Raw genomic sequence first — 20,689 nt, 5'->3', positions numbered from 1 at the left:
TAGTTACTTGAAATAATTGCACTGGAAAAGATCTATCCGTAAACTTGTAAGTTAAACCCCTTGAAGGACATATTAGAAAGTATATGAACATGCACATATTTTACACACAGTAAATACACAGAATATATCTATATTATGTGTATATATATAATATTATGTCTCTATACATTATATATACCATGTATTTAAAGGATTTCACCATATATGTATGTGTACATATTTACATACATTTGTGTTTATATATGTAAAAATACATTTGTTAGAAAGTATTTGATCAATTGAAAACACATTTCTCAAATATGACAGTCAGTGAAATTATAGTTCAATGGCTACCCACAGAAAGGTAAAATGACTTTTGTCAGAAAGCATTATTTAAGCCAAAATTTAGGATATTTTAAGAATACATCAAAGTCACTAAACGCTAGCTCAAATGCCTCATCATTTAGCACTGCATTGTCAGGGTCTTTCAAATAAATATAACTTCCTAAGAGTAGAACTCACTCTGCTTAAACTTTACATCTGTGCCCCGTATGTGTACGTTCACAAGGAGGGAGGTTACATGCCTCCATCAGCTCAGTAGCAGCTCATTTCCACTATCTGCCAAGAAATGAAATCCCATTTCTACTTAATCCTAGCGATAAGCTTCTTTAAAGTTTATTTTAGTTTAGTTATAAAATATATGGTATTAACAGGAACAGCATTTTTATATCCATTTCAATAAGAGAGAAGAAGAGAAGCCAGAAGCAAATATATATTTGAAATAGTACTGTTATCAAATTAACAAATATTAACTGTATCTTCTGAAAATGGTCATCATAGTAAAAAGTTATTTGGGGACAGAAAATTTTAGCATAGTCATCATACTTTTAAAATGTACAGCAAATAAAAGCATTACTTTTAGATTTTCATGCTACTTTTTGTCTTGTGATGACCTCTCCTGGTTGAGTTGTTCATTATCTTAGATTCATGGAGTTACCATTTTTCCCCCTTTGGATGTTTGTAGTATTAAGAATCTAACGATCAAACTTCTTCGAAGCTGTATGTTATGCAAATAAATTTTTTTCATTAAGTGTAAAAAATATAAATTTAAAGTACTGCATACATGAAGCTCACTCTAATTGGTAAAATTTATATCATTCTTATTATTTAATTCATTTCTAGGCAGGGGGTAACTTTGAGTTTTGGTCGTAAATTTAGATTCAAATGAAATAAAAAGTCATATTAATTAAGCCATTATATGTTTTTAAACTATGAGGAATAAGAGATAGGTAAATAAATCAATCTTAAAAATCAACATAACTATTAAGCATCCTAAAAGTCATGGTCTCTCCTCTTCCCTAGCACCAAATTCTAAGTTGTAACAACTAAGAATATATTTTGGAAACAACTTTTCCATCCTCAAAATATATTAAGCCAATGGCTGCACATGTGCCATTCTTGACATGTGGTGAATTTTTCAGATCAATTCATTATAATTAAAGTAAGCAGAAAGATGAACTACAGAACCCAGGAAAAACCTTGGAAGCCGGGGTCTTCAATCCGTGAATATAATCAATTCAATTTATAATGAAATTATTTTCTGAGAAAAGTGGCAATTATTTCTATATAACCAGACCTTGACATGGAAACTGAAATTTCACCAGAATAGTTCTCTCAGGCTATAGTTACATATTTATGTAAATATTAATACCAAGCATTATATCTGCCCTGTGTTTAAATCTATAAAATTGACATTAAACATTAAAAATGCATCACTTTTTGAGGTTTAATCTGTTCTGTGAAAAAGCTACAAACATTTTTTTCAAGTTCACTGCAAACTTAGATGACCATTTAGGCTTCTCCATCTTTAAATGCCAGGAAAGAGAAGCAAATCCTGTACTTGGGAAAACATATCAAACCAGTAATACCGGTTCATCATATGATACTGTTGTTTAGTAGATTTTTTTAATACAACTTACAAAGTCCTTTTCCAGTGTTTATTTTTATTAAAATTTACACCCTGGAATAAGAACATGGGTATTAACAGATGGACAAAGATGCCTCAGTGCATCCCTGCATCCTTATCTGTAAACAGAGGTAGTACAACTTCATGTCTGAATTCCGAAAAAACACTAAACTTTTTTTCCTAAATGAAAAACATTTATTTTCAAACTCTAAAACATCCATGATTATTCCTTAACAACTCATTCATTCTCAGAACAAGTATGGCTTATGAATATTACCCTAAGATTCCAATAGGCAATCTTTCTAGTGTTTAACTCTTTCCGAACCAAAGGAGCACGAGTGCATTTCCTCCCCAGATGCACAACGTGCACTTCTAAAGCAATGCAGAAGACGAGCTGGAACCTTCTATTTCTTTCTACTCTTTCTAACCTCATAAAAAAAAAAAAAAAAGGTGAGCAAACTTTTTAAGAAAAAGCTAGCTAAAACACACAGATAAACATACTGAACAGCACCACTTTTTCTGAGAACTCTTTTAAGAAATCTGTTCATTACTGCATTAATGATGTTTTGCCCTGACTGTCCCAAGCCAAGACTGCATTACACCCAACTGCCAGAGAATTGAAGCAATTTCAGTTACAATTCTGGATTCACTGCCTTCCATTTTAATAAGCAAGTACTAAACGGTCATTAACTTGCTGTGGGGTGGGGGCGGGGGGAGCGGTAAAGAAAACTACATAGGTGCCCGAACTGCTCAAAATACACTCCTTTTTCACCCCCTCAAAGCCATGCTCATTTAAGGTAAAACCATAAATAAGAACAAGAAACTTATTTTTGCCTTGTTTCACTTTCCCTTCACTGACCTACCTAAGCAAAATGCACCGAATTCCCTCCACACAAACACACCGAAGTGGAAGAATAACTCCTAAGAAGCTGTCATCTACACTCATCACTCCTAACCGAGCAGTGGCCAGCCAAGCTCCGCGACCAGAAACAACTTTCCAGAAACATCCCCGGCGTCAAAACCCTCTTCCCCCACCCCAAACCCGGAGCGCGGGGTCTGGAGTTGCGCTGCTGCGGCGGCTGCTGCAAGTGCGTGACGGCGGATCGCCGCACACCCATCGCGGGGCGAGACCTGCGGCTGCACCCCGGAGTTGGTACCCCGGCGGGGAGCATCAATGCGGCACTGCCACTGCTCCAGCGCGCAGCGAGCCCGCGGCAGGGCTACTTACGCGACGTGGCGGGAGCCGTCCGGGCTCTGCAGAGGACGCCGCCGACAATCCAGAGCCAGAGCGCTGCCCCGCAGCCGGCTGGCCGGGCCACCACCATCCTTCGCCTCCCGGCTCGCGGTGCTCCAAAGGCTGGCTGCGGAGAGGCGCCGTCCGCCTGGCGGTGGGCTTCTCGGAGGGGCTGTCCGCAGGCAGGGCAGGAAGCCCAGCCCCTCCCGCTTCCTCGTCGGGGCCCCTCACCCCCTCCGGGCTCCAGTCCGGCCGGGCTCGGAGCAGCAGGGCGGTCGCAGCCTTCCTCTCTTCCCTCCGCGCGGGTCTCGCCTCTCGCTCTGTGAACCAGTGAAATGCCAGGGGGAAGAAATTCAAACCGAGAAGGGAACGGAGGTGGGGGGGGGGGAGCAGAGGCGGGGACACCTACCCCCGCCCTCTCCCTCTCGGAAAAAAATAAATAAATAACAATTCACCGAAGGACGAGGCGGAAAATCAGGAGAGCGGAGGACGCAGAGGAGGGGAGCGCGCCGGGGCGCGCGGGGCTGAGGCTGCCGCTGCGGGCGAGCGCTCCCCCGGCCGCCGGGCAGCGTGACTCAGAGGGGCTCGCCGCCGCCCGCCAGCTCACATGGAGGGACTGTGTTCGCGCGGAGCGGAGCACGCAGCCCGCCGGCGGGCGGGAGGGCGCACGCACGGCCTCGGCGCGGCGCGGCGCGGGGCAGCATCTCCCCCGCGGTGCGGCGCGAGCAGCGGCGGCCGCGGCCGGAGACCTGGAGACGCCGCCGCGCGCTGCCGCCAGCAGCGCCTGCGAAGCCGGGCGGCGGGCGGGCGAGCGGGCGGCGAGGCGGGGGGAGCCCTCCCTCGTCTCCCCGTCTCCAGTCCCCTCCCCGGCTCCTCCTTCGCCGCCGCCGCCGCCTCCTTACCGTGCCCCTCGGGCTGTCAGAACCCTGCCGCCCTGCCCTCGCCTCGATGGGAAGCAGACGGGAGAAGGAACCCACGGGCCCGGGTCCATCAGCCGGGGCGGGGGCCGAGGAACGGGGCGCGCGCCTCGCCCCGGGCGGGAGGCGGTGCTGAAGTTGGGAATTCGCGGTGTGATCGTGCAGCCCGGCTCCAACCCCGGCTGCCCCCCACCCAGCGGCAGGAAACAGGAGCCCGTGGCTCGGATGCCTTCTCTCTCCCTTCTCTCCTCCCCTTCAGACAGAGATGGTACAGGCTCCGGGCGCTCCGGCCCCCCGGGAACCAGAATCCGGCGTCCGACCGGCAGGTCTTCCGAGTGGTCCTAACACCAAGTGACGGGGCTGAGCATCCCGCCTGGAGCCCGGGGACTGCAGGCGCCGCTGATGCAGATGTTTTCAATATGTAATTAATTCCCCCTCTTACATGTGCACACGTACACCAAGCACACGCTGCTGCCAGGAAAACTACGTTCAGGCCAACACGCACACAGACGGACACAAACGCAAAACTGAAAGAAGCAGGCATACGGATAACTACTTCAGGGTATCTGATGCATGGCAGGTACGAGAATTACGAATATCTGGAGAGACCCAGATTTTCTCTTCACATCCAGATCATTCCAGTAATACATCTCAGGCTCTTCTCCCCGGCTCACACCTCTCCACACTCCATCCTCCGTCCAGTCTACATACAGTACTGGGCTGCTTCTGTCTCTGCGGAACCAATCCTTTCGCTGACTTTACTGACACAGTTAAGAATTATTGGTCATCTAACTATCTAACGATGTTTAGGGAGGGCTAGGGAGGAGGAGCCGTGTCTTTCAATGTTATGCAATGAATAAGCATTTGCCTTTCAAGATAAATAAAAATTTTATGGAGACTTGCCTACTCCTAGAATAGACTCTGAGTTTAATATCATGGTTAGGTCTCAGAGAGGTCCACTGTAAACAGTACTGTGTGTTCACTGCATAATTAGTATGGTGGTAATGGGCCTGATTCAGCATTCTTTATTAGAGCTTTGTTTCTTATTGATTTAAAGGGATGTTTTCGTCCTGGTAAGAACTGCAGATGGAGTACAGTCTGAAAAATGAAGAAACACACAGATGACTAACAAGGGAAACCGCGTCCTCATGCTATAAAAGTTGCCTATAAAATGATACAGTAAATGCGTTCTTATGGATTGTAAAATGCCCCTGTTCTGTTTTAATTCCCACAGTTTCTCAAAAGTCAATGGACACTTGTAAAAATGCTGATAGAGAACTGCCGTCCACCATGTGTTAAGAGCTCAAACAAACCAGTCGTAGGAGAAAAAAAAAAAAACTGTAAGGGAGCACAACTTTTCTGAAGTCAGTTTTTAACTGTGTCTCTCTATTTTAAACACTGCACTAAACGCCACTAGAGTGGTGTTAAAGTGTGAATAGAAGAGGAAAAGAGGAAACAATTGAAAGTATTACCATTGCAGTGTCTCCGTGGATGCCATTCAGTGGGTATCTTGCTTACACAGGTTTGAACTGCATCCATTTCTTAGGGTACTGAGCAAAAAGAGCTGACAATAGATTTCCAATGAATTGTCCTGTAACAGGAAATGACGTACCTGAGGATGTTTTCTCCCTTCAGAAGGCATTCTGACCAGTTTGTAAGCATTTCTTTTAATGAGTAGAAAAAAAAGCAAAAAAAAAAAAAAACCTTCAAAAAACATTGTCTTAATGACACATTTGTAACTAGCCCGCATCACCACTGTGATGTACAGCACCGTCTTACTTCAGTGTCAGGAAACTTCACCAGTTTTCAGTGCATTTTGCCATGTTTGAAAGTGAGCATTGTCACATTCTTTGTAATGCAACTACCTCTGCTTCACATTTGTTTTAATTAAATATGAACATTATTATTCGTAATTATACTTAGCAAAACAGGACTTTAATAGTTGCAGATCTGACATTCCTTAGGTTCTAATGTTATAATCTCCATATCCAATTTACCCTTTTCATCGTTAGATATTAATGTTAGGCAGTTTCTTTTTTACTTCAATTTTAACTGTAAATACTAGTGAGAAGGTAGGACCTACCAAGCCCATTTGGTCTGGTCAACCCTCAAGAACCTGTAAAACTGATAAGACAATCAGTAGACTCAGGATAGTTCCACCAGAAGCCTGTCACATTCGGTAAACATGGACGGTCTTAATCCAGAGAGTGAATTCATTAATTGATACGTGCATTACATTGTATTTGCAAATAGTTGAAGACAGCATATGACCAAATGAAATCTATTTCTCTAGTTTGAGATGAAGTCAATCAAAGCTTGAGAACAGTAAAACTAAGTAGACCCAAGGCACACAACGAGAACACAAAAGCAGGGTGGGGAAGGAAGATGGAGCTGCATTTATTTTGGAAGTGAAGTGCTATAAAATAAGAAAGGATAAACAGTGCCTGTTTCCCACCACTCATGTCCTCTTTTCTTCTACAAATGTTACTGGGCTCAACTTTTATGTTAACATAACTCCATAACTGGAACAAGTAATTTCTTCCCAAGCAATATTGTCATCATTTATATCTCCAATATTTTTGAGTTTCTACTTTTATTGAGCTGGATGTTGTGCTAGATACTGGAATTATACCTCTGAGTCATTAGATAACTCTGTTGCCCTCAGAGTCGGTGGCTAACGGTTGAATAAAGAGATCAAAATAAACTGCATCGCTTTTACATTAGCATCTGTTCCAGTAAATGTTGACAGGGTAGTGATTCCAGTGTCTTCATATACTCTTTAAAAAATGAATATCATCAAAAAATTATTATTGCAATCATCGTCGTTATCATTCCAGAGATCTGTAAGTAATCTGTCACGTGGTAAATTATCTCACAAGTCCTCCCCAAAGTTTGGAACTTAACTGACAAAAAGAGTCAAAATATTTTGATTTTAATAACCCTTTGAAGTAACTAACTCTACTGAATGAAGCACTGAAAAAAATTCAGGACTTTTCAATCAGTGGAGAAAGAATTGGTGTATCTCTAGGTGAGATCCTCAGAGTGAATTTCTTCCCAGAAATCAAGCTGCTTACCTGTGTCCAGAAATCAGCGAATTCTCTCAGAAAAATGTATGTAACTAGCTTGAAACCCTTGCCAGTCTGTTTGTACCCTCCAAGGAGAATCTAGTACCTGGATGTATAGGATCTTTCCGGGATGCATTCTCTAGAGAGGAGGAACTGAATGAAGTCAAGTCTTACAGGAAAGCCTCTGGTGTACAGAAAATCTACTGGAGTCTGGGCTTCGGGCGAAGCTAATTGGCCCTGGGCGCAGTGCGATACTTCCCACCACAATCAAATATTAATTGTAAGAAGGCCTGTTTGAGGAAATTGGTATAAACTAAAAGTAGCTTCCAAAATCCCTGTCTTAAAGGCCTCAGAGAAATGCATGACAACTAGTGTAATTTGGATTACACTCTCTGAAGACACTCATCTAGAAACAATGCATGTTTAAGATTTATTATTTTAATATTAATGGAAAGGGTGTAGTTGGGAAAAGGTGGTCTTAAGGCATGAATAAAACATCTTTGAAATCAACGATCAAGGTCAGGAAAGTGGAAGGAAGAGGGCTAAACCAATACGTAGCATTGAGAATAGAGAACCTGATCTTAACCTTTATTTCATTCTTTGCTTTCTAGACACCAGCTTTCCTTTGATTATAGTATAACATGCATATGTATGAACCACATAACTCAGAATAATTCCAGAATCGCAATTAAAAATTACCTTTTTCTGTGGCATTTTAGTGCTTTAGCTCTGACAAATCTAACCTACAATTTATGTAGTGAAGACTTTCAAAAATCTCCCATTATTTGATGACCTCACAGATCAAGGAAAATATAATTTCAAATGAGTGTCCCCAGAAAAATGCCATAACTTCAAAAAATAAAATATGATATTTACCTTTCAGACAAAGAATTACTGAATACAGGATATGAAGAAAAATATCTAAGTTTTGAATATCAAATTGTATGGTAATTTCCTATTAATATTATAGATTTAAAGAGGGAAGGAGAAAGCTCTTAGAATTGACCTATATTTTTACTGCTTATCATTTTTCTTTAAAGTGTTGCAATTTCAAATCAAGTCACAATTGTAGAAAAGAAGAAGAAAAACAGTGAATGAACTAAAGAGAAACAAAGAAGAATAGTTTAGCATACACCTAGGACTTCCTAGTTGTCAACTCATATGAAAATACCCAATTACGTAAAGGAATGATGGCTGAACTATATTATTTAGCAGTGACGGTGCCTTTTAGATTTTTGAAGACTCAAAAAAAAATTTAAGCAAGTTCAATATTTGTAAAGTCTCAGTTTGGTTTTAAAAATAGAATTTTATTTATATGAGAGATTAAAACTAGCTAAAAATGGGTTGCCAAAAAGAACCTCAAGAAGTAACAGTTATACTCAAGGAAAAATAAAATTTCAAAAAAAAAAAAAACCAAAACCCTGAAACACAATAATGTTGAGTGTATTGCTTTTGAGTGTTATAATCACATAGAATTTAAGAAGAATCAGGTGATCACAAAGGAAGCTGTTTATAAGGCGTGTGTCCAGTCTGGTCTCTGGGCTGTGTTTTGGTTCTATTCAACTCTCTGTGTGACACACTCACTCAGGGCATGGCTCAATGTCCTCATTTGTAAGATCAGAGTAGTATTTATATCTATGCAATTAGATTATTTTGAGGATCAAAAATAATTTATATACTGTATCTGGCTCACAAAAAAGTACTACTATTATCATTAATGATATAAATGAATATACCAAAATTCTAAACTGAAGTCCCTGAATTTCAAGTTTCTGCCTCAATGTATTTACACTGCAAAATCGTTCAAAAAATTTTGGGTACAAAAATAAGGCTTCAGTCAGAAAAAAAAATCATTTCAAATTGAATGTAAAGACAAGCAATTTATCAGCTTACGCTAAAGATTAGTATCTGTCCCACAGAACAAAATGCATATTGAAATGAGATTTTAGAAATTTGGAATAAGAGAAGACTGTGAGGAAGCTGAGAGCTGTAGAAATTTAAGGCAAAATGTGGGACATGTGAAATGAGGTACCTATTTGTCTACACCAGAGACCATTTTAAGGTTTAGAAAATTATATTTATTTCAATTAAAATAGTAAAAAAAATTGTTTTCAGTAATTCTAAGCATTAAGGTGACAGTATCCTACTGAGACTGGTATAGCTTTTCCTTAGCAACAAAGAGAACCCATTTTCTAAAGCAATATTTTAAGGAGAATGAGGAGACAAAATCTTTATTTTTTTCACAAATATAGGCTGGTTTCTGAGAGGAACGGAATAACAAGGAAAATGCAATTAGAGTGGTGATTTAGCTTGGCCTTAGATGAAATAAAAATTAGGCTCAATAGAAAAAAAAAATGTGGAAGGAAATTTGGAAGAATTCAATACATCTAGAAGAAGTTGCAAGCTGGGTATTTCCCTGGGTTGGGAAATTCAAAAAGTTTTGGTCAGCCTCATCCTCAAGCTATTTCTGGACCAAGATCTACCATAGAATCTCCAACTGACTTAAGGAGAGAAAACTCAGAAGTTTTAGTGTCCGTGAAGGTAGAACCATAGTTTCAAGTCAGGTGGGATGTTAACCATAGTACTTCACCCTGTCTAAATAAGGATACCTCCTTTCTGAGGCAGGGGGTCTAGAATTACCTTGAATGGTCCCACTTTCTTATTTGTTAATGTTTCTCTAGATACTTAGCAGATGGGAGTGCATGCAATTATGGTGGGGCTCATGAGACACACAAAAAAGCAACTTTTCAGCAGCAACGACATCAACCATAGATTGAGGTTAATGAAACTCGCCGTCTAGTGTGTAAATTATTAACACTTAACCCAATTTGAGAGACAGCTTCTATGTTATATTACTTCTTTACATGCTCTGCTGTGTGATGCCTGCCTGTTGAACGTCCAAACATCTAAAGATCCTCAAAGTTTTCGTTAAGTACTTCTTGGACTTTCATCTTTCATTTCCCTCTTATTCGTTTTCCATAATGCCAAGCCAGCTGGCACAGTTGAAGAGCGTCAGGAACATTCAAAACCCAATCCAAGTGCTAGGTCGAACTAGTTACTACCAGTTCAGGTTGGACCAGGGAACATCCCAGAGCAAACAGGGCATATTGCTTTGGGGAATCTGAGCATTTTAAGAACAAACAAACAAACACACAAAAGAACAAGGAGTGTTCACTCCGTAGGAGTTCACATAGCTGATTTGAAAGTGCGGATTGCTAAGAATATTCTTTCCACTCATCCAGGAGACTGGGTTGACTTAAATCTCTGTGCAGTTTATTTATTATGTCCTCCACTTGCAGTGTTGAAGGTACTGAGTGGAGCAGGCTTGGAGGTGACAATTACTGCCTAGACATTTTAGGCTAGTTTGCACAGTTACTCCCAAAACATTTAAAACTAGATTCCATAGTTCATGATGTTTTTAATTCCTGTGAGGATGCAATGGCTCATCGGGAGATAGAAAATGGAAGGCCTCTTTTCTTTATGCAGAGCTGAAGAAAATTATAGATCCTATACTTGTGTTTTATATCACCTACATAAAACCAAGAATAAATTCTATTTCACTATGATCTGCGTGATGATTGTAAAATAAATACCAGAGACAGCTTTAATTACACGTTTCAGTATAAACATGGCTAATTTTTTTAAATGTTTTGCATTTGACTATATAAATATTAAAGTTATCTTAGTAAAGCAAGTCTACTAACATCTAAATACCTGTGGTATTATAACTTAATGATACGTAAGGTCGTTTACGCGATAATATAATAATTAATGATGTCTTGGTCTGTTGAACTTTCTGCCTGATAAGCATTTAGCCAGGGACAGAGGGGAGAGAAGAAAAATGTTTTTTCCATTTATGTCTTATTTAACAGCATTTCTCATGTATATTATCTCATGTATCTTCTTTAGTGTGTTGAGTAGTCTGACATCATTGAAACTTTCTTTGATAATTCATAAATTTGGTAATGCAGTATCTTGTTTTAATTGCATATACTATAATTGGGAATATGAGATTGGATTTATTTTATGTTCTTTTAAATTCGCTTTTTTCTGATCTTCTCTTCATCTTAAGTCCCTACGGGCCCATGCAGCAAATTGAGAATGAAGTTATTTACCACTTGGAAGATAACTCTTCACTCTTGCAAATATCTGATGGGAATGAAGTTGGTCAGAGGGGCAAAATGCACAGAAGTGGATGACCTTTGAGATAGGCTGATCTTTTATTTTGGTTTATTATTCTGCTTTTTGTTTTGTTTTGTTTTGCCAGAGTGGCACAATTCCAGGAGTGAAGAAATAGTACTAGATGGTGGTAAACAAGTATTTGACTACTTAGGGTTGTCTCTGATTATATCCCTTTGGGACCATGGTTAGAGCTTTCTGGAAGAAGAGATGCTATCTCTTTCACAAGTAACTTCAAGTCATATCGTATATATGCCGGTCCTAATATTTTCAATTTATTCCATCTACATAAATGCCAAGTATAGAAGACTATGCTGGTTTATCGTGAGTACCATGCACTGACATTAGGCTAATCATTGGTCTTTACTATAAAGGTGATGAGCTGACCTTTTGGTATTTTCATCCCTCAGAAAGTTCTGCTTCCTTTTGTCCTCATCCTGAAATCCCCAGTGGAAATTAAACATCATTTACAGGCTTCCATTTGGGGAGTCACTGAAATAAATTAGCTGAGGCTATCATTTCTTGAGGTAATTTAAATTGTTGGGGGGTGGGGAGAGGCAAATGGTAACGAAGCAAATTCTTATAAGGCTATGCTTGTTATTCGCAGTTGAGGTATAATCTTTATAAATACACTTTGCATTTAATCAATCATAAGTAATCACATGCCAACACTCAAGTGCTCTCCAATGTGTAGCACACTCCACAGTTATGTAATTTGAGAGTAAAACCCACTATCACCTACTTTAACACATTTGAAATGTGACAGTGTTCATTTTTACAATTTCTAACATGTAGCCTTAGTCAGAAGAGCTTTCACTATATGCTTTTTCAAATTCATTGGGAAGTGTTGCTCACATTCACATTGGGGTGAGTTACCAGAAGGATGGGCTCAAGAGAGACTTTTCTGCTCTCTCTTCTGCCAGAGTTCATTATTTAAATTCCATCACATGCAGGAAGGGATGGACTGGGTTGGGAATGACTGACAGTTAACATTTAATACTCAGTGTTCTTGATTGATTAAAATGTGCCTCTTGTTCCAAGTCATTTAAGTTTTTAGTTTACACGTGTAATCAAAACATCTTAATAAGAATTCTCCCAATTTTATTGATGAAGGAACTTTAAGGACTTTCCTAGTGTTTTCTCTCCTTCTTAATGTTGGTATTCTGGTAGGAAAAATCGTAGGGTAACTTCACCCAGAGATAATCAACTTCACCCTAAAATGATCAACTCTGATGACTGTCCACCGACTGCTCAGAAAGGAGGATGAGCACATAGAAAATTAAACTGAGATAGTAATAAGAGAGCTGGTGACTTCACAAACGTGCTCGAAAAGACCAGAAGCTATTGTATGAAATCAGTCTGTGACCCCCAGGTTCTCTCTCTCATTCTGCCATCCCAAGTCACCATCGCTGCATCAAATAAATAGCACAATTTGTTCCATCCTCTCCTCCTCATCCAATTTGACATCCTTTAGGGGAATTTGTGTGCAGTTTATGACTCACAGAGAGATACGAGAAGGACAAGGGGAGGAGGTAAAAAGAGCTACATGACGCAGGGTTAGGTCTGTCCTGGGGAGATGGCATTGGCGCTGTTGTCACTTGCATACGCTTCACCTGCACTGTGAACTAGGGATTTGAACCTGCAATTTAATAGAGTCAAAAAAAAAAAAATCCATGCTTTTATAGTTCACAAAACTTCCAGGATGTTCCCAATGTGCTCATTTGAAAGTACAATGGGATTTCATAAAACTAAACGCAAAATTTCAAAACTGAATCAAACTTTACTGCCTCCGGTGGCAGAAATCAGTAATGCAGTTGTATTTCTCTTCTGCTTTGGGGAGGAGCTTTTAAATAAATACTTTGTTAAAGCATATACCACGTAGATTTGGAATTCTCTGGGTGAAGCATTCTCATTAACTTATTTCTCAAATTTAAGCTTCTCAAATGATTTCTTCTCTAATCACTACCTTTGAGGATTATTCAAAAACTGATAAAATTGCCTTATAATAACAAACTAATTGTCTACTCCGGATTACTCTGGAAAGAATATATACATAGAAATTAAATAACTTCTCCCCTTTATTTGACTTCAAAGACCACAAAGCATATGATTCTTATTTTCAGAAAAAAAAGAAAACGGCAGAGAGAGAGAGAGAGAGAGAGAGAGAGAGACAAAACATAGATATTTTAGTTTCTGTAAGCAATGTGAAGAGGAAAATTACCTAGATAATTACAACCATCAAACAATTTTTGCTTACTTATCCTTGTTGAAGACTAATATGTACCTATGTTAGAATGTACCTAACTCCATTCTAGAAGACTTGCTTGTAGTGCACAAAGAAATTTAAAGAAGATGGCCATATTCCATTTCTCATTTTAGAGTAAGCAACAATAATTAGAACAGATTTCAATACATACTACTATGTATCAAATAGATAAACAACAGGGACCTACTGTAGAGCATGGGGAACTATATTCAATATCTTGTAATAACCTATAATGGAGAAGAATCTGAAAAAGAATATTTATATGTATATGTATAACCAAATCAATTTGCTGTACACTTGAAACTAACACAACATTGTAAATCAACTCTACTTCAATAAAAATAAGTAAATTAAAAAAAAATCAAAACCTAGTAAACAAAATATCGTCAGAGCATGAAACAATCTGTAAAGGTTTAAGCCTGGAAACATCTATTTTCAAACTGAGACCATTAGCTAATATTCTATGGTGCTTATAACTAAGTACATAAAATCAATGGACTAAAACTGGGTGAAGGAAAAAGTACTCTACAGCTGGTTACTTAGATTCCCCCCAAATGAAAATATCCATTTTAAACATAATCAGAAATATGTCTAATCCAAATATTACCTCAGCTTTTGGAATATTTCCTTTTACTCATAACTCTTTGAATAAAGGATGATCAGTTAACTTCATTATAACAGTTATTAAAACATTAGAGGAAAGGGTTCATATATCTTAACATTTAAATTAATCCCCAAATTATCGTTTTGAAAAGCACTTATAATTATTGTTTAAAAAATTCTTAGAGAAAGAATCAAAGGTAGAAGAGAAAGGAAATTAAAACTAAAAGAACAAAACAAACCGTAACTTGGGGTTTATAGTTCTATAGCAGGAAGACTGTGAGATTAGGAGCAATGTGATATGATTTCTTTAAATAAGAAAAAAGGAAGAAGGACTTCTTCTTTTGCTCCAACTGGAAAGACTGCTGAAGAACATGGGTGTTTCAGTACATCAAGGAAAGAAAATAGTGCCTGATTAATCCAAAAGGCATCGGTAAACCAGTGTTCAGTTAAATTCTGTATTTTCTGTTTCACCAGAAAATAACCTCTCCTGTAACTACCCTCACACCAGGAAAAATTAAAATATTAATAAATTGCTTTATTTACCTTCAAAATAAAAATAAATGTAACTAATTTCCAAAAAAATAATTTTATAATTTAGATAACAAGATGTATTGCATAGAAGAATGTCACCAAGAAAACTGACACTTCTTTTTAAGCATTAAATGTTAATATCTGGGCATTTTAAGAACTGGCAACATGGAAGCTTCTTCCTTTTTTCAACATTTCAACAAGTACATTTGCCAGGCATCATTTCAAAGTCCATAAAATATACTGAAATCACTCTCACTTCTTTCCTCCTTCTTTTTTTTTTTTTTTTTTTTTTTTTTGGTTTGAGAAAAATCTCACTTCATTCTTGAAACATTGTTTCTGGTTTCATTCTACTCTTTGTTGAAAAGAATATCAGATAAAATGAGCGATGCAAATATCTCAGAAAGTTTCATTCATTGATTTATTTCATTCCACAAATGACATGACCTCCTTCCATGAGTTAGGCATCATTCTAGGTGTTGAGTATAGAGCAACGGACAAGACCCTCAAGGGGCCTGATCTTCTAGGTCTTACATCGTAGTAGATTGGGGGGAAATATTATGTAGTGATAAACGATTGGTTAAAATTAAAATTACTGTGATTTGATCTATGGTGGGCTACCATAGATCAAATGATTTTCAAGGGCATCTTATGGAAGAGAATTTTTTTTTGGCTTGCTGAGACCCAAAGAACAAGAAGGAATCAATCATACGAAAATGTAAAGGAAAAGCATTTCTTCTTCTTTTTCTTCCCCCAAAGGGAATAGCATTTGCCATGCTGTAGAGTGGTGTTGCATTTACTACAATTGTGATGCAGTAGCTTTGTTTGTTTAGAGGCCAGTGGGCAAGCAGGAAAGGAGAAGTTCATGACTGAGGTCCTCAAGGCAGACAGGAGCCAGATAGGGTGACAGTGTAGGAACGAGGGATGTCAATTAGAAAGCTAGTGTATGGTCAGGCCGGATCACGGTAACCTGAACTATTGTTCTACTGAAGATGGAAAGAAATGGATGTTGTAGATAAAATTTTGAAGTTAGAGTCAATAGAACCTACCAATGGATTAGATATGAATAGGAGATGAAATCAAGTATGCCTGCTATTGGTATGCATTTATTATTATTTTTTATTAAGTAGATGGATGCATAATGTTACCCTGTACTGAGACGAAAAGGACCGGGGCAGATGAAGATTCGGCATGGAGAGGACTATGCTCCTTCAGATCATTCAAATTTGTAACTGCCTCCGAGAAATTCAAGTTTGCATGTCGGGTGTGTAGATAGATGTCTGGTCTGGAGATTAAGAGAGAAATCAGGGATGGAAATAGATCATTTAAAATTGCCTGAGCAGAAGGTGAAGAGTGAGAAGGGAAGGAATGGAAGACTCGTGTTGGAGCACTCCAATTCTGAGAGGTTCAGCTGGGTTGGGGGAGGACGCAAAGGTCATAGAGACAGAGTGGCCAGTGGCTAGGAAGGGAACCAAAAGACTGTTGTCTTACAAAAATGAAGAAAAGCAAAAGTTTTGAAAATTAAGATAGAATGAATTAAATTATTTTAGGATTAACATTTGTGAGCCCTTTGTTGGATTGTGGGAGTTGGAATTCGGTTTGCAGAGCAAGAAAACGCATGGAATCACATTCTTTTCAGCACAACCCATGTTGACTTTTCTAGGTAGCACAGACGTATTGTTGTAGAATTACACTTTAATTCAGTGTCTTTAATTGTTTCTATCACACTCCTTAATATTCTGTAACAACCATAAGTAGGTAGTACCGTGGGCTGAATTGAGTCCCCTCAAAAACCGTGTATTGAGATTTGCGAACATTAGCCACTATATATAAAAATAGATTTAAAAATTTTCTTCTGTATAGCACAGGGAGCTGTATTCAATATCTTGAAATAACTCTTAATGAAAAAGAATATGAAGGCGAATATATGTATGTATATGCGTGACTGGGACACTGTGCTGCCCGCCAGAAATTGACACATTATAACTGACTGTACTTCAATTAAAAAATAAAAAACATATATTGAAGTCTTAACCCTCAGTCCCTTAAACGTGACTGTCTTTGGGTCTTTAAAGATGTAATTAACTTAAAATGAAACCTTTAGAATGGGCTCAAATCCAATAGGATTGGTGTTCTTATGAGCAGAGGACATCTGGGCACAGAAAGATCTAAAGAAAGGATCACATGATGACACGGGGAGAAATGGCCACCGACACGCCGAGAAGAGAGTCCTCAGAAAAACTCATTTCTGCAGACGCCTTGAGCTCAGACTTCTAGCCTTCAAGACTGTGAGAAAATGGATTTCTCTCCTTCACGCTGTCGGGTCCGTGGAACTTTGTGAGAGCAGCGCTAACGAAGTAGCACAGGGAGAAAGAGTTTTCTACCTGCCCACAGTGAAGGTAGAGAGTTACACAAGTTCCATCCTGAGTCCTAAAGACAGTTTCTCTGAATTCTCTTCTCCACCTTTCGTGTTTCTCTTGATGTATAAGAATGAGAATTGAATGAAACAAGAGCTAAGCTATGTCACTTGGTTGAGTAGCCAGGCATGGTATCCATGGGCCATAGCTCCATTGCCTTTCCGGTAATACGTCATGTTTGGTTAGGTGTTCAATGAAGCTGACCTTTATTATAGATTGCACCAGATTGCTAGTATAGAAATATGGAAATGAAGTTAACCCATCTGCCGTCTCTAGAGTAAATTGTAGAACTCTGGTTACGTCTAGTGTCCCTTTACTGCCCAGTAGTCATCTATAAAGACACATCAATTCCAAGTTTCTTCCTTCAGAAAGTTTAGCCATTCTCAGTGCATCAACAATCAGTGATTTCCGTTTTACATTTCTAAATATAAAAAGGCCTTTTAAAGATGGAATTTGGGGGACTAATAGAATACCACTAGCAGAATCCCAGTCCGAAATGTATGTGCAATTCACACGACCATGGAGACTCTGAATAGGGGTGAGAGTCTGCAAACTTCGTAGTGTTTTCCAATCTCATTGTGCTTGAGTATTAATATAGCGAAATGCATATAATTTACACTAAATTATTTTTCTTATAGTTTCCATTTATATTCGAGTTAAGGCATTGTATTGATTTTGGGGTGGGGAGGAGGAGATTGCCTGTTTTAGTAGGTTCTATTATATACGACCTTTGTTTCAAAAAGTGTTATGAAATGTTTGTTTAAAGTAGTGTGTGCCTGCTGGGGTTGGCTGCTCACTCACTCATGATAGTTTGCATTTAACTCTTCTTGGAGTTACGCCTCTCCAAATTATTGGAACTCAAGGACAGATTCTCCTGCTATTTTAATCTCGAAATTATTTTCCAATTTGAAGTGATTGGAAAGGAAGGAAACATTTATTAAATGGCTGCAAAAGTGACTGATTTATTCAGATGTGCAACCACGTTGACGGGTTTTGAAGAATAGGATGAAGGTCGTCATTTCAGTGATGTGACCCTCATTTGCAAGCATAGTTTTTCAGTATTTCAACCTCAGACCTGAGATCCAGCATAATTAATCATATCTACTTTGGCTGCTCAGACACTGGTTTGCTACCTTGCCAAATTCCATGAGGTTAATCGGGTTTTTTGATTTATTATTTAGCAGATACATATAGTACTTCCTAAGTGCCAGGAACCATTCAAAAACTTTACAAATGTTAGCTCATTTTATCTTGACAACAACTACTTTATTATTCCCACTACACAGAAGAATTAATTGAGGAACTGACAGGTTAGCTTTCTCAAGGTGAGTGATATCCAACAAGCTGCAGAGCCTACATGTAAATCCATGCAGTCCGGCCTTAGAGGCGATAAGACTTGGCTGTGCTAAGTGCCTTCTAAAGTTGCCATTCAGCAAATGAGAAAGAATTCTGCACTAAAAAAAAAAAAAAAAAAAAAAAAAAAGGTGATGAGCAAATGGAATTAGGCAATATTACTTTTGTTTTTTTCATAAAGGAATCTTTAAGTTTCCACTTATGTTAAATGAAATTGATCATCTTATATGAGGTATGGATAAACAGTTGAAGATTATAGCAAGCAAAGATCAATTTGTTGGTAATATATGGGGAATTATATCAAAGTTGCATTGCAATTTCCCTGTCATGAAGGAGGAGGAAATAAAAGATACGGTTCATATTATTAGACGTATTATGACAATTTGAGAAAGAGAATGAGAGAGAGGGAGGGAAGGAAGAAGGGAGGAAGAAAGAAAGTGTGTGTGTGTGTGTGTGTGTGTGTTTGAGTGTGTGTGTGTGTATGTGAGAGAGAAAGAGAGAGGGAATTTAGGATAAAAAGCAGAGACAAAAATGTGAGGAGACCAATGATTGATGTAAAGAAAATATGAGTATTTCTTGTCCACCTGGTTTTGGCAGATTTCCAGTGTTTGACAGTATTTGCCTTTCTCATCCAAAGATTTGTTAAAGATGGCATCCTTTTTTGGAGCCAGCTCATCCACAACCTCCCCTATTTCCAAGATTGCCTGTCCTGGGAAAGCGGAAGCCATCCTGATTTTCTCCCTTTCTGGACAACACACTTCCTCTTTTTGTACATGGACCTAAATCCACTTCCTGTAGCGGTCTCCATCTGGCTGTGTAATACAGTTAAAGCTTTGTTCACGTGGCTCCTGTTTTCTAAATGTGCACATAACATCTGAATCTTCAAAGTAATTAGAACATTTTGTAAACATTTAAGAAAAAGACCCAGGATCTGTGTATTATGGCTGTTTACAAACAGAAGTTGTCGCTAGGGAAAACAATCTCGCTACATGTATCAATCAATTCAAATTATTGTGAGAAGATTCTGGTGAAGCAGCAATGGTGGAAAAGTGAATATTAAAAAAAGTTTCCCACCGATGGAAACATTATTATTGTTATTGACTTTTCAGTTCCTTCTAAGTTTAATTACTTGTTTTTATTTCTTAAAATTTCTTAAACTTTTAAGATTCCCTTAGCCTGTTACCCAGCGTTGATTTCCAGATACTACCATTTGGTTAGTATTTACATTTTGATGTCATTTTCTTTCCCTGAATATTAATCCTTTCTGAATATGACAGCCATATAGTGTTTGATTTCTCTGAGCACTTAGAATTTGAAATCTGTCTCACCTTTTTTCCCCAATATTGTTACAGTATTCATGTTTCTTGTTTGTTTTCTTTTCGACAATACTCTTCTTACTTTTTTTTAACTAAGCAAGGTTATCATTAGTCTTGGACTGAAACAGTCACATGTCCTACAAGCCAAGAGAATGTCCATTGTCTCCTCTCTTAGACTAATCAAAACAATACATGTCTCACATTTCTGATGGTTAAATTCAAATATAAGTTTACACTAAAGAAATTGATCCCTAAAGAATAAATTTCTGTCTGTACAAGGGTTCTGAGGAGATCTGAGAGAATCCGAGTAAGGAAGTGCCACAGAGGCTTATTTGATGGCATTTCATTATAGACAATATACATATTTTTTTCAATTCATAATCACTTAATAGCCTCCTAGTTTAGTCATAGCTATTAGCTGAAAAAAAGCTGCAATATGTTTTCCCCTTAAAATTCATACAAATGAAGAAGAAAGACATGACAGCTAGAAATCGGAAGCTACAGGAAACGATGTAATAATGATGAGTAATCATAAATCTGGACTGCAAGAGGTCTGCTGCCCTTAACTGATTTTATTTGACAACCGTCAACAGTATCTTTTACAAATTCTGTATCCCTAGGCCCAACAGTACATTGCAAAGATGATTATTGGTCAAAAGTTTTCCTCCCAACTGACTGTGACCTAGACAAAATCTATACGCTTTATCTTAATAGTCTTAAGAAGAGTGTCACTGTCTTATAGGTTAGTTCATCCTAATTCCAATCTAATTTAAACTCTTCACTTTTAGGTTTCCAAATCAACTTAGTAACATAAACATTAACATATTCATAGTCACATGGATGTGCACATGTATAAAACACACATG

At 38.4% G+C, this 20,689-nt stretch overlaps 1 protein-coding gene across 1 annotated transcript in view; it reads right to left on the bottom strand.

Moving 5' to 3' along the window:
• Positions 1-4,073, bottom strand: part of LOC102513310 (contactin-associated protein-like 2) — a 1,230,151-nt gene extending 1,226,078 nt beyond the window's left edge. The window contains exons 1-2 of the mRNA XM_032484371.1: positions 3,635-4,073; positions 3,174-3,499 (exon numbers count right to left, since the gene is read on the bottom strand). Of these exons, the coding sequence (XP_032340262.1) occupies positions 3,174-3,270 (97 nt within the window). The 5' untranslated portion in view covers positions 3,271-3,499; positions 3,635-4,073. The remainder of the gene's footprint in view (positions 1-3,173; positions 3,500-3,634) is intronic.
• Positions 4,074-20,689: the final 16,616 nt, after the last annotated feature.

The sequence above is a fragment of the Camelus ferus genome, chromosome 7, assembly GCF_009834535.1.
Source record: "Camelus ferus isolate YT-003-E chromosome 7, BCGSAC_Cfer_1.0, whole genome shotgun sequence".
Taxonomy (NCBI): domain Eukaryota; kingdom Metazoa; phylum Chordata; class Mammalia; order Artiodactyla; family Camelidae; genus Camelus; species Camelus ferus.
The sequence above is the reverse complement of the archived record's forward strand: the minus strand, read 5'-3'. Positions and strand labels throughout refer to the sequence as shown.